This window comes from Antedon mediterranea, chromosome 6 (genome assembly GCF_964355755.1).
Source record: "Antedon mediterranea chromosome 6, ecAntMedi1.1, whole genome shotgun sequence".
Lineage (NCBI taxonomy): Eukaryota > Metazoa > Echinodermata > Crinoidea > Comatulida > Antedonidae > Antedon > Antedon mediterranea.
The window spans coordinates 11,244,088-11,259,005 of NC_092675.1; the positions used below are offsets into that span (position 1 = coordinate 11,244,088).

At 37.0% G+C, this 14,918-nt stretch overlaps 2 protein-coding genes across 6 annotated transcripts in view; one reads left to right on the forward strand and one right to left on the reverse strand.

Moving 5' to 3' along the window:
- LOC140051895 (tubulin polyglutamylase ttll6-like) overlaps window positions 1-7,446 on the reverse strand; it is a 37,563-nt gene extending 30,117 nt beyond the window's left edge. For 4 of the 5 annotated variants that reach the window (XM_072097240.1, XM_072097239.1, XM_072097238.1 and 1 more), the window contains exons 1-2: window positions 7,337-7,446; window positions 466-719 (exon numbers count right to left, since the gene is read on the reverse strand). In XM_072097240.1, the coding sequence (XP_071953341.1) occupies window positions 466-692 (227 nt within the window). In that variant the 5' untranslated portion in view covers window positions 693-719; window positions 7,337-7,446. Of the gene's footprint in view, window positions 1-465; window positions 720-7,014; window positions 7,214-7,336 lie in introns of those variants that run through there. The other variant, XM_072097237.1, reaches the window with a different exon arrangement.
- Window positions 7,447-12,800: 5,354 nt separating this feature from the next.
- The window catches only part of LOC140052637 (coatomer subunit epsilon-like), a 43,320-nt gene continuing 41,202 nt past the window's right edge, over window positions 12,801-14,918 (forward strand). The window contains exons 1-2 of the mRNA XM_072098305.1: window positions 12,801-12,913; window positions 13,053-13,292. Of these exons, the coding sequence (XP_071954406.1) occupies window positions 13,194-13,292 (99 nt within the window). The 5' untranslated portion in view covers window positions 12,801-12,913; window positions 13,053-13,193. The remainder of the gene's footprint in view (window positions 12,914-13,052; window positions 13,293-14,918) is intronic.

The following is a 14,918-nucleotide window of genomic DNA, read 5'->3' on the forward strand; positions in this document are numbered from 1 at the left end:
ACTTACTCTTCCCATGCGAATTAGTATAACCATACATTAAAGCCGACAAAGACCGTGTGGAGCACGGGTTACTGCTAGTTTTAAAAAAGGGTCGATACTTGGTTATTAGCAGCAAATATTATCAGTGAATTATTAATCTCTTTGTTTGAGATACAAAAAAAACCTAAAAAACAATGTTTGACACATTTTATTCAGACCTTCTGAAACATTTGCACTTTGTGTGGCATGGCAGTGTATACTGTACTGTATATAGTCTGAAAATGGAACTTCCTATCGCTGTTATACTTTGGTAGAAACTAGAAATGAAGGTAATGCTTAGCTACCCATGTGAGTCATCTACGCAAATGCCACAATTTCTACAGAAACACACATAGGCCTACTGTACAAATTATAAATCATACAGTACGAATAATCGCCTGCTAAAAAACATAGTCTACATAGTTATGTGTGGTTTAAAAAGATTACTTTTTTTTTTTCCTCTTTTTCTTTTTTGCTGGTGATGATGTGGGTCTCTCACGGTTTGTAGTTTCGTCATCTCCACCACTATCTCCTCCTTCACCTTCCTCCTCTAGATAACCTTCCCCATCCACCTCAGTATCACTATCAACCTTTAAACCATTCTTCTGTTTGCTGTCAATTGTTAATGAGTTGTCTACATCTTTGTTGGTTTCTAGCATCTTTTCATAAACCATTCTTACTCAAGTATATTTACCAAGTCTCTGAGAAAAAACAAATATTTTACTGTAATCAACACAATTCTTGATTTTAAATTGTAATAATATAATGGTGGACAAAACTCTCCTAGACCTATTTCTTCATTTCAGAAAACATGGCGACTTTGTTGCTGCTGTTGTTTTTGGTTATAAAAATAAAAAAATAAGGCCAAAAAAGTATATCTGTTAAAGCGTTGCCTCCTTTCCCTAATTGTTGTGCCGCTTGTGTTTTGAAAGAATTTTTTATTTTTGAAAAATGACAAAAAACAAAAATCCGAAACATTTGATTATCGCAAGCATACAATTTTATTGCATTAAATAGTTTTTTTGAAGTTGAAAATGTATGTATTGATCTCTTGACTTGCTATTCAATTATTCATTTTGTCATCTTTTTCGTTCTAAGTCCGGTAACTTTTTCATCATTTTTACTTTATTTTTTAAAACTTTTATCTGCTGGTATTATATTCATTTTTTTAATTCATTATTTTTAAATTAATTTATTAACTTTATTTGTATTTATTTTTATCATAATTAATTTGTAAAGGCAATCCCATCACAAGATTCACATCTTTCTGGGATCTGCCTTCATCCATTTTCTTTATTATATCTTATAAAGCGTTGCCTCCTTTCCCTAATTTTTGTGCCGCTTGTGTTTTGAAAGAATTTTTTATTTTTGAAAAATGACAAAAAACAAAAATCCGAAACATTTGATTATCGCAAGCATACAATTTTATTGCATTAAATAGTTTTTTTGAAGTTGAAAATGTATGTATTGATCTCTTGACTTGCTATTCAATTATTCATTTTGTCATCTTTTTCGTTCTAAGTCCGGTAACTTTTTCATCATTTTTACTTTATTTTTTAAAACTTTTATCTGCTGGTATTATATTCATTTTTTTAATTCATTATTTTTAAATTAATTTATTAACTTTATTTGTATTTATTTTTATCATAATTAATTTGTAAAGGCAATCCCATCACAAGATTCACATCTTTCTGGGATCTGCCTTCATCCATTTTCTTTATTATATCTTGTCATGTTGTTTTTTTGTTTATTGGACGTTAATAAATGTTCTTTGAATTGAATTGAAAAGGCTACCTCATATGAACGGTTTTATTTCGGTCTGGTATTTAAACCTTTATGAAGCGCCGCTAGTAGTACGCTGTTTTAATCATAGCGGTTTTGATTTTTATTTGACAGGTTTCAATGTAGTTATGTCCTTTTTGAAAATCATTAAAAAAAATGAGTTCCTTGTTTTGAAAGTTTCTAAAAAGATTACCACTGATTTAAAGTTTTGAAAATGTTAATTTAATATGATTTTAAAATTAGTTACCAGAGCCTGCCTATTACGTATTTTTAAACCACAATTATGAACTTTCTATGACGCCTAAAGTACAAGTCGATACCAGCTCATTTTTGCTTTAGTACTGTAGTTTTACGATACTATAATAATAATGTATAAAAATAATATGTAGATCTTAGGCCTACCATATAGATTAGTTAAAACAAACAAGACGATGAGTTATAGGCTACTTATATTGATCATTTGCATTTATTGACCGTATATTATACTTTACAAATAATGAATGTTTATGAGTGTAATGGTACAAATAATGGCATGAGGTGAATGATGAAAGGTTATATCAACGAGGTGACAGCCGAGTTAATATAACCTATCAACCTTTCATCATTCACCAATTGCCATTATTTGTATCATTACACGAATATAAAACATTTATTATTTGGTTTATATAAACATCTAAATAGATTCCTGTCATTTGAATCAAATAAAAAGTAGGCCAAGCCAAGGCCTACATTTGATTCACATTGATTAAAACAGTAACATTTGGTTTTTAATAATTATATTAGATAGTATTATTATATATATGGATTTTATAAATGCACCTACTGTTAGTGTTAAATATGTCAACAAACGATCAAACAATCCTAGGCCTAGCAAGGCTAAAACGCCTAGGCCTAGCCTAATACTAACAGGCCTAGGCTGAAAGACAGCAATATGAAACTTTAACAGGCAGCTGGAAATCATTCAGGCTAATTATGTTTTTTCCAACAATTCCACATCTTGTAGAGATTTTCCCATTAATTAATGAAAATCCTAAAAACGATCTAAAGTTAATTTAAATGTAAATTATTACATTATATATCTCTCCAAAAATAACAATAACATAATATGTGACAAAGGTACAAAATAGGTGGCACTGTTGTATTGCAATAGTATAAAAAAATATTTTCCAAACGCGAACAGATTTTTTTTTTCGTACACAATTGTTTAATAGTGTGTACTATTGCATGCCATGTGACCCACATTCCTCCAATCAAATGACAGGAATTTATTTAGGTCTTATAATATATAAATAATGAATGTTTATGAGTGTAATGGTACAAATAATGGCATGAGGTGAATGATGAAAGGTTATATTTCAATGAGGCGCGAGGCGAGTTGAAATATAACCTTTCATCATTCACCAAATGCCATTATTTGTACCATTACACGAATATAAAACATATAGGCCTACATTATTTGTTTTATATAACATATTCTAAATAGATTCCTGTTATTTGAATCAAATAAAAGGTAGGCCTATATAGCCAAAGCCTACAGTACATTTGATTCACTTTGATTAAAACAGTAAAACAGTTTTTAATAATTATATTATTTAAATATTATTATTTATATGGATTTTATAAACGCACCTACTGTAGTGTTAATTATATCAACAAACGACCAAACAATCCTAGGCCTAGCAAGCACCTAGGCCCAGCTAGGTGGCAGCAATACCAAAAACTTCGACAGGTTATGACTATCATTATCAACGCTTTTCAAAATGAAGAAATAAAAAAGCACTCAAATAAAAAATGATCTCATCGCCGATATGATTGATTTACATGCAGGTATTTTACTAGACGCCACATTTTGACTATGGACTTTGATTAGCATCCATACTACCTACAGTATAGACTCTCGAGAGTAGGCTACCTTCCTACCTAGTAAGAATAGCCTAGCTTGCCTAGGTACGTTATGTAGGCTAGTTATTCTTCTAACAACTAGGCCTACCTGGTTATGGAACGGCAAAATTCATGAAACGGAAAAAAAGGATAAAATATGTACTGTTCATTTCAGCTGCCAGAATTATAAATATTGTAGAATATGTATAACACGGCATGTGTATTAACATTTTAATAATTTAACATTACAATATTTTTATATTTTACGAAAAATATTAAGCCATTTGAACTTTCCACTCTCTGTTTATATGTAAGAATGTATATTAAACCTAATAAATTTTTGTTCTCAATTCAGGTGCCAAGAAGTACTGTATGTGTGTTTTTTGAAAATAAAGTGGTTTTTCCGTTTTATTTTGCAAATTGTGTTATTTAAATGTCGGAAATTAGTTTAGATGTTTTATAAATTATTTACTGTTACCAGTATTTTCATTATATATCAATAACAAGGACATTCTCTGTGCCGCGCCTATCAAATTAATGTTTGCTGTTTTTCTTGATACGTACCCTCACTGTCAAATAGATACTGGTATACTGTACCAATACGTTTGGGATGAAATGGGATGCATAAGAAATGAATACGTATCCTCACTGTCAAACAGATACCGGTATACTGTACCAATACGTTTGGGATAAAATGAGATGCACAAGAAATGAAACAAGGTTTTTTCCAAAGTCATTTCTCAACCAATAGAAATAGGTTTTATATCATTTACATGAATATATTTAGAAATCTAATTCCGCTTAAACCAGTGAAATCCCAACAGTAGTTTTCAAACTACAATGGTTTAAAGTGCATGGACCCTACAAATTATTGGTGGCTACATTGTAAAAGGTAGCAAAATTGTGATTAAAAATTGGTTTTCCGACGAGATAACACATATTTCAGTGATGTGATTTATGAAATATGAAGCTTTCATTTATACAGAGAGTGTGGAGTGGAGTTGTGGCTATGATGCTTGGCTACCACTTCTGTCACATGCCAGGGTTTTTCTAAGGAAAACAAACTCCCTCAAAAAGACTTGTTTAGTTTATGTAGATCATCTTTTGTATAATGTTTGTCTTGTGAAGTTAACCTCTGAGGTTTGGTTATACACATTTTACCGTTTGAACCAGGTAAATCCCACGAATTATTACTTATTGGTGGAGAAAACTTGTAAAAAATATGCTGAAAATAGTGATTTTTGCACAATTCGGCCGAATAATCGGCAGCCGAAATTCACTGTTAGCTTACTTAGGCGTAGGCCTAGCTATTTTTGCCGCCAAAACTGGTCCGGTCTAGATAAAATCGGTCCGGGCAGTAGGACTGTTTTTTGCCGCCAAATATGGTTGGGTCTTACAAATATATGGTGCGCAAAATGAGTCATAATGTATATCATTTAAAAAAAAGGCAGTGATTAGTCATTATATTGAAAACTACGTGGTTTTATTTGTTATTTTAATATTATAAATTAAGCCTGTTTTTTTTATCGCTGTGGCTAAAGATACGGTACCGTATCCTAACTTCCGTTTACTAAAAATACGGTAAAATTGCAGTACGTCATAATCAGCCAATGGGGTGCTGGTACGTGTGTGACTTCATCGTGTAAGGACTTTGGATTTTTTTCACATCGCGTCTGTAGAGAGAATGCCTATCGGCGGTGCCAGGCTGCATGGATGTGTGCGCTTATGATTCTGTGACTCGGCCTCGGGGCTAGACCTAGTAATGTTGAATCCAGAATCGTCGATGCTGTAGTAATAGAGCAAGATCATGTGGTTGGTGGACGTTACATAAAGCGTTTAAATCATGCACTCAATCTCAAATATTATTTCATTATACAACATTAAACACTACACTACAGTAGAAATATGTTGATAGCCAAATTAGAAGTAAAGGAATTATAATTCAATGTTGGAAATTGTGTTGCGTCTAGTTCATTCGTCCATAGGCCTATGAGGGTTTTATTTTTATTCCAAATTGCCTATTTAGGCCTATATTTTTCAATAAAATTTGTTTACAGATGGTGACCATAAACAAAAAGCAAATGCGGACAATAAAGGGGCCCTCAAATACTATGATTTAGACAATAGGCCTAGCCCCAGGTCTTGGTCACAGAAACAAACAAACTCATATACCGAGGCTATAGCATGGTTATAGTACGTAGTAGGCCTCTTTTGAAACGGTAAATTTCTGTATTCTAGAATTAAAATCAACATATTTTAGCCTATCAATAATAACAGACATAGGCCTAGGCTACATTTAGTTTAGTCACACGACGGGGATAATAGCGATAAATGAAGCATAATAAAGAAAATGTCAAGCCGCCGATTTATCACTGTTTTCGCGATATGAAAAAAAAATCCCAAGTCCTTATACAATGACGTCACACAGGTACCAGCACCCCATTGGCTGACTATGACGTAATGCAATTTCACCGTACCTTTAGAAAACGGAAGTTAGGATACGGTACCGTATCTTAGCCACGGCGTTTTTTTATTGTCATTATTAGTAGTAACTCATAATATTACTAATTGCTTGCTTTTTGTATACAATATGTATCTCTGCCTGTTTTTAATCCATTTTGTTCTTTTTTAACATCTTCGTTTGTTAAAAACAATTTAATTTATGAATTATTTATGGTTAATCAATCAATATATATCAATTCAATACAATTATTATAAAACAATTATCCAATATTTATTAGGCTGCGGAAGGAAAAAGGGCTCAATCATAAATAAAATCTAGCTGGCAATATCAGCGTCTCATACCCGTTCATGTGTCTGGCAGGCTGAAATGAGTGAACACCTAAGTCATGTTTTTAGATAAAATACATTTATTTATAGTATTTATCCGACAAGATAACTTACTAATAAAGTAATATATATCATAGGATATTTTTCTAGCCATAAACAATTTAATCATAGGCCTAGTAATTCAATTAAAATCGACAGAAGAAAAGCCCGGACCGATTTTGGCAGTGGTGGACTGCTTTTTGGCCACAACTTTAGAATCAAAACTGGTCCGGCCGGACCGATTTTTGCCCCGGACCATAATCCATATTTATCATGACAGGGCCCTTTCTGTTTTCTACAAATACTAGCCGCCTAGGCTAGATAGGGCTAGGCTAGCCTAGCCTACATAACATATATAGGCTAGGCCCTATAGGCCTAGCCTAGGCCTAGGTAGGTAGGCTAGGCCTAGCTCTAGAGACTAGGTAGGCCTAGGCCTAGTAGCTAGGTAGGCTGGCGTGGCTAGGCTGGCCTATCTAGACTAGCCTAGCTAGGCCTTTAACTCACCAAATGTTACATGTTAAACGTAAACACCATGTTATTTTTTATAATAGTATTATTGCTTGTAAATGTCAAAATAAGCTGTTTCATTTTAGCATAGGCCTAATACTAATAGGCCTCGCCTCCTCTATAATGTCATTTGTCAACAAGTTGGCGTATTGATATGCGATAGGCCTGCTGCATGCTGTGTATATGGGCAAAGATAGTGTGTAGTGTAGTACAACCACCACCTACCGTACCCATTTCATACACACAGTATTAAAGAGATTGCTAGTCTCTTGGTTTAGTTCCTTAACTACGATAAAAGACTACAACGTAAAATACTCACCATTATAATAGTCTTTGTATGATAATAATGAGTGAGTAGTAATAATATAGGTTTAGTTTCCGTCGTCGACTTCTCAAGTGTCCCTAACGTACTTGACGTTCCAAGATACACACGGCGGAGCGCGTCCAGGTGTTTAGAGCGACGCGCTCCGCTTAAGCATCTGTGTAGCGGCACTACATTCCTCCTTGTTTTATTTCTTTTGTCTTCCCTCTTGTTCTTCTACACACGTACTTGCTCTTTCTTTCTTTTCTTCCACTTCATTTTTCTTCTTTTTTTTTTTCTTTTTTTTAAACACAACAATAACACAACATACATACATAGAATTCCAGAAAAAGAAACTACCAAGAACCCGATAAGAATTTTGTTTAAAAAAAATGAACTAATTGGAATTAATTTTAAAATTACTTTAAATAAATTTTCATTAATTTGGTCTTGGATTTTTTTTTTTGTTTTTTTTTTTTTAACCTATTCATAGGCAAACTGGGCGTGGAAGTGGAGGTTTTCCAAGAATCCCTCCAACATCCTAACCGCCGCTGCCCTCAGCTGGCCACTTCCCGGCTGAGCCAAACGCTCCACCACCTCCCGATTGGCATTGAATGCCGACCGCAGAGCAACTCTGTCGGCCCGCCTTAACTGGCATAACAGTGGCGTGGGTGAATGGATGTTGTTTTCCACGTTCGGTTGCCACCGTGCTTGGCGTGATGATGGTCTGGTCCGTTGACGTAGTGGTCCAGCTGGCTTGGGAAATCGACGGCGTCTGGGCTCCGCCGAGGTAGGCCTACCATACCTCTGGCACAGCTCCACAAATGCCCCCTTATTATCCCTAGTGGCTCTCGCCACCAGGAAAAGGAGACACCGAGTGTGGAGCAGACCCAGCGGTGACACTAACGGCGATAGAGTGTTCGACTCGGGCATCTCGAGCCCCGCCGCCTCGCCCATCGACTCCATCATCTTCCTTAGAGATTTGGTGAAGAAGAATCCAGGCTGGATTCTCCCCTCGGCGTTGAAAAGTGCTACCGCCTTGGTGACACTCCCGCCGCACTCCGGAACGAGTTTCACTAACTCCTGGATGAAACTCCAGCGCCGAGATGAGGTGGTCGACGATACCTCCGGCGATGTTTCCGTCATGAATGGCGGTATGTGGTGCGTCAGGTGTTGTTTTGGGTTTTCGGGCACCCGGCCACATCCTGCCACTGGACACAGGAATGCCCGACGTGACCGCTTACCCGATTCCCTCTGACCGCCTTCAGGATGAGGTCGTTTGTTGTCTTTCGACCGTTTGTCGGCCTTTCCCTGAGATTTAACTTTTGGTACCGCCCCAGCACTAGGTGGAACAGCACTGGTCGCCGTACCAACGAGACGGACGTCTCGGCACGCAAAGTCCGACTCCTTACTTCCCGGAGTTCGCCATACCTTCACGGCTGGCGCGGCGGAAAGCAACTCTTTACGAAAAATGGAGGGGGACTTTGGCCTCTCAGGCGATCCTGCCAAGACCTCTGGCGTCTCTCTGCCCTCAACAACTGGCGGATCTAGGTCCCCGACCTCCATCGCCACATCATCTTCTTCCAATCCAGTAGGTGAAGGTGGAGACTTTCGTTTCGCAGCTGGTTTGCCCAACGGCGGGAAGTCTTCCACCTGCAGCAGGAACAATTCCTCCTCCACCGTTACTCGATCGGAAGTAGTGCAGTTATCCATCTGTAAAACATTAAGAGGCAAAACACAAGTTTAGTACAAGATAGTATTTCTACCCCTCGATTACAAATTGTTGGGACGAAAACTCTGGCGCCTGTAACAAATAGTGATCATCGTTTCCGCCAGAGGAGTTCCAACATCTCTTCAGAGCTAGTTACCGAGTTATTTGTGATGTCACTGCCGTGAAGAATGTACAACGTAAGTAGTACATGGCTGCTTTCCCCTTCTTACCTAAGTGAAAAGCCTCCTTCTTCTCCGCCAGGTTCCATCCACTAATTCGGGCATACCCCTCAAATCTATCCCAGAAAATGTACCAGTCATTTTGACCGAAAAATTCCAGGTTTCTCTGAGGGCGGAAAAGTAGTCTTTTCCGACGCTCACCTCGCCATTCTTCATTATGACCGTATCAACCACGCAAGTGGTCCCTATCCACATAATGAACTCAGCGCGGATCACGTCCGAAACTTCCGCCATTACTCTCTCTTCGGACGTACTCGTTCGTATTGTCCTCATTACCGCGATCTCGATCATTGTAATCGAAACCTCGACAATCAGTCCGAACTTGACCGACATCGTCCGAGTAGCGTTTATAGCGATTACCGTCGATGTACCCCTGTGGCGACATTCCCATTCTACGACCTCGATTAGGATACCGTCGTTCGGACTCTCGATCTGTTGCGTCCCCCTTGACGATTTATTGATCGCCAAGGAACTCGACCGCGTTCCATAGGCACAAACCTATTGGACTCGCCGCCAGCTCGTTCATCGAAACGCATGTTGTCATCGCCCGGATAATGAGAGTCGCGATTTCAGATATCCCCATTAGGAGTACCGTAGTTGGAACAGGAATTAAACCACCTATCCGTGGTTACATTCGACACAGAGTTAACGTCAGGAATAACTGCTCCTCCTTCCCGTTAAAACTAATCGACGCATTCTTTGAAGTCACCTGATTATTAGGATTAACTTCAAGATCAGACCCTTCAAAGACCTCGTCAGTACTATCCTTTTATGATTTTCGCCGATGTCGGCGCATTATTATTTTTTTTTTTAACAGAGCCGGTGCTTTCTTCGTTATAAGCAAACACCGAATAAAGCACGTAGTTGATGCCATAGCTATCTAGATCCGCAACTCATGTTACGTCTCCCGATCGCGTGCAAGAACTCGTTCCGACCTCGAATCATTGCCCTCAGTCTTCTTACATTGAGCGAACTAGTTTACCATAAAACTCGCCCTTCTTCTAGTATACTCGTTCAGAATTACCGAGTTATACTGTGACTGAACTAAATTTACCGTTGGAATCTTTCGATTGAATTAGTCACCAATGAATACAGTAGACACATTTAGAAAGAACACACAGAACAATATCACAATGTAAGCTAATAATAAATTCTTTATAATCTCAAATAAATGTCCACTTCATTGATTCCTAAAACAACTACAACCCAACAGTAAATAACTGCGTAATAATAGAATTCTGAGCATTCGCCAGAGCGTACCGGCGTGCGTATAACTAAAACTCACATCCACATCCTAAAAATAGTATTCTAAAAATAGGATGTTTCCGTAAAGTAAATAGCCAATCAGAACTATTAGTACATAGAATTCTTTCATTGCTCAACCAATCAGAGTACGCACGTAACCGCGTCATCATCGCTTGCATTTTCATTCCCTGGATAGTGCACAGCTCGCGCTGCACGACCCTCTCAGGTAGCGACTATGCGAATGCAATGATATGATTGGTTGCTGTAGCCTAGCCAATCGTATGATGTCCAAGAACTGCGCGGCAGTTTGTTCGAATGGAATAAGACCTGGATGAGATCTGAAACAATATCGAAAAACTATCGCCCAAGACTCGGAGGATCTAGGCCTAATACAATTGACCAGTATACCTTAAATACATTTTCAACCATCTTCCCTCTAATGAAATTTTTTTTTTTTTCAAAAAAGGCAAAGGTTTAATTTATTTTTGCGGTTCATGATAAACTAATAAAATAAATAAATAAATTCTTCCAACACTGCCGACTTCCAGTGAAGGAACGACGTAAACAACTGGCCCACTAATATGATAACTAATACTTCCTAGCCTAACCTAATCGTATATTTTCCGAAATCGGACATGAAACACGGGCCATGTCGTTTCGTTCTGGAATCACGAGTCCAGCGGGTTAACATACAAAACCCATTCACGTCACGAGCGTGAACATTCATGTCACGAGCATGAAATTCATGTCACGAGCATGAATAATAATATTCTTATACTACAGTTTCATCTAGTATAGGCCAATCGTTCATTCGTCGAATATTAAATATAAAAAATAAAAATAATAAATCCTAATCTACTATTCATCCCCAACTCTCGGAGAGAACATGAACTTATAAGAAACATTCACGTTCTTATCCTCGAGACGGTGATGAATTGGCGAGGGCCGATACATTGAATGTAAATAAATAAACAACGCACGTCCAGATTCGCGTATTTTCGGCGTCATATTTCGCCAGAAAAATATCGCGTTTCATTTTAATTAATCCTCGTCGCCAATAAAGAGATTGCTAGTCTCTTGGTTTAGTTCCTTAACTACGATAAAAGACTACAACGTAAAATACTCACCATTATAATAGTCTTTGTATGATAATAATGAGTGAGTAGTAATAATATAGGTTTAGTTTCCGTCGTCGACTTCTCAAGTGTCCCTAACGTACTTGACGTTCCAAGATACACACGGCGGAGCGCGTCCAGGTGTTTAGAGCGACGCGCTCCGCTTAAGCATCTGTGTAGCGGCACTACAGTATGCTGTGTTTTTCATCAATAAAAAAACAATTGTCAACAACATTGGCCTTGATGCAATTTATTTCCTATTTGTAATTTATGGCATTGTATTTGTAAGAATTAAAAAAACACGTGGTGGAGGGACAACTTTGTATTGAGTAACGCGGGTGGCTCTCTCTCCTCCCGTTGTTAAGCAGAGCTATATAAAGAGTTACGACATTGGATTATAGTCACGTGATATGCAGATAAATTTGTGTCGAACTTGTCTCCACTAATGCATGTAAAGAATAGGAGCAAGAAAATACTTTAAACTTTTTCTTTTATTTAAAAAAATGTAATTGCACATTTTACGGTGAAATATCGATGTGCACAGCGTAAAAAAGTACTTGCGGCAAAGAATATTGCACGCGCGTGCGCTAGTACATTATAAAGTTCGATTGATTGATTCTGGAACGAAACAACCCATAAATTAACTACGTCCTATTAATAACAATTATGTAACATTTTAAATTTATAATGCATGCTTTGATGACTAAATAAAATAATAAAGTGTCGTGGATATATTTGTTAATATATTGAATAGCGTATAAACAATATTAAAATAATAAAGGCAAATTATTACAAATGAAATGATGAACGAGTCTCTGAAAGTTTGTGTCAAAAACACAGAGGGGTGAATTTGTGTGTTTTTTGTATTGGTTCATGCTTTGATGTATCCTGACTTGCATCATGGAGTATTAGTATTATTCTTTACTCCATGCTTGCATGTAGGCCCTAGCATTTATTCTTTTGTTATTATAGACACAATATATATATGTTACCAAATTAATACCATTAATAAAATTAATTACTAAAATAAAAACGGAATATAATTATAAGCGTTATTTCATAGACAAAAAAATCTAAAAATAATGCATGAACTACAGGAAAACGCTATACAAAATAGACGCGCGCGCCCTCAGCGTGCGAATTCTTTGACACAAAATGGCTTCTAATGTCGTAACTCTTTTATATGGCTTTGACAACGGGAATCCATACTTTACTCTAATTGGCCGACGGTTGCTGGGATGTCGTCGTCTGCTCCTACTTATGTTGCGTCAAAAATAATGTTATAGTATTTGTTTAAAATTATAGAAATAAAGTATTTGTATGTATTTTAATTCAATAAATAATATTCTAAAGGCAAATTATTATTTGTTGTGCAAAAATATGTTATGATATCTGTTTACATAATTTATAATTTATTTTAAAAGTATTTAGTGTGGGCACATAAGACGACTGCTACTTTTTCACGTCACGTCACGTCTCCACGTCATCATATCTTCGCCGTGTCTGCTGCTGCTGCTGGAAGGGAAAGCTGGGCATCTTGATTATATTATCGTTTTTCTATTAAAATGGCAAACCAAGAGGATATTGATGAGTTGTATGAAATTAAGAATGCATTTTATCTTGGAAATTATCAGCATTGTATAAATGAAGCACAGAATTTAAAGGTTAGCTAGCCTACTAGGCTAGGCCTAGCTAGTAGGGCCTAGGGCCTAGGCCTAGCTAGGCCTAGGCCTAGGCCTATCTATTGTCTTTACTAAATTACACACAACTTTTCCTAGCTAGGCTACTCTCTATTTCTATCTACTAGCCTAGGGCCAGGCTAGCCTAGGCCTACTGTAGGCCCACTAGGCTAGGCCGGGAACTTACCTATCTACTAGGGCCTAGCTAGCAGTAGCTAGGGTAGGGATGCTAGTCAAGTCGCCCCATCGCAAAGTCGCCCCATACAAAGTCGCCCCTTACACAGTCGCCCCTTACACAGTCGCCCCATCGCAAAGTCACCCCAAAACAAAGTCGCCCCGACACAGTCGCCCCATCGCAAAGTCGCCCCATCGCAAAGTCGCCCCATCGCAAAGTCGCCCCAACGCAAAGTCGCCCCATCGCAAAGTCGCCCCATCACAAAGTTGCCCTATCGCAAAGTCGCCCCAAAACGTTAAAAAAATAGTTTACAAGTGCGTAAAATGTCGCAATGATACACAAAACACGGAACGTGTAGGCATCATAAAAGGGGAAGCCCCGCTATGTAGTCTCAGGTGGCACGCACCATAATTTGTGTTTTAATTTTTATTTTACAGGTTTTAATGGAGTGATGTGCTTTTTAAAAATCATTAAAAAAATAGTTCCTTGTTTGAAAGTTCTAAAAAGATTATCCCTGATTTATAGTTTCGAAAATATTAATTTAATATGATTTTAAAATTAGTTACCAGAGCCACAATTACAAATCTTTCTTCAACCTACGCGTGGATACCAGCTCATTTTTTAGGATAATATAATAATGTATAAATGTGTAGTAGGCCTTCGTACTGAGATTTACAGCAGTTAAAACAATAACAGCGTTGTAAGACAATGAGTGTTATAGGCTACTTATTGATCATTTTGCATTTATTGACAAGTTATGTGTCTATTGTTATTTAATTTTAGTATCACTTTTCAAAATGAAGAAATAAAAAATACTCAATAAAAGGATTTCATCGCCGATATGATCGTTTTACACATGTAGGTATTTTAGTAAAATTAAAACGCTACATTTTGACCATGGAAAAACCATCTTACAGTATCGTGTGCCGGTTTTTTAAAAAGGGAATCCCCGACGGTCAGCAGAAAGACGTAACACTAACAGCTGCCAGAAGGCGCCGGTTGGTTTCAGATTGGAGTCGCCTTTTATTCAACAGCACAATTATCATTTTACTGAAGAAATTTCTTTTCAACCCTTTTGGTTATAGAACATTCTAATTATCATGCCTAATAAATATCCTCATATCGGGTGTTTATTTAATTTTAAATTAAACAAGACAGTGAAGAGGCACGGAATAATACATACAAACACGGACGTACGACGAATACACACACGCACGTCATCATTTACGACATATAGTGGTGATACCTGTATGATGCAATTTTATAATGGATATAATGATGGGATTGCCTTTCCAGGCTTATATAATCAATGTTCATTATAATACTAATAGCAAACTGAATGTTTATAAATAAATTGTTTTACGTAATTTGTTGCATATAAAATAAAAGACACACTGACGTAGCCTACGTTTCCTATAAAATATTTCACATTTAAA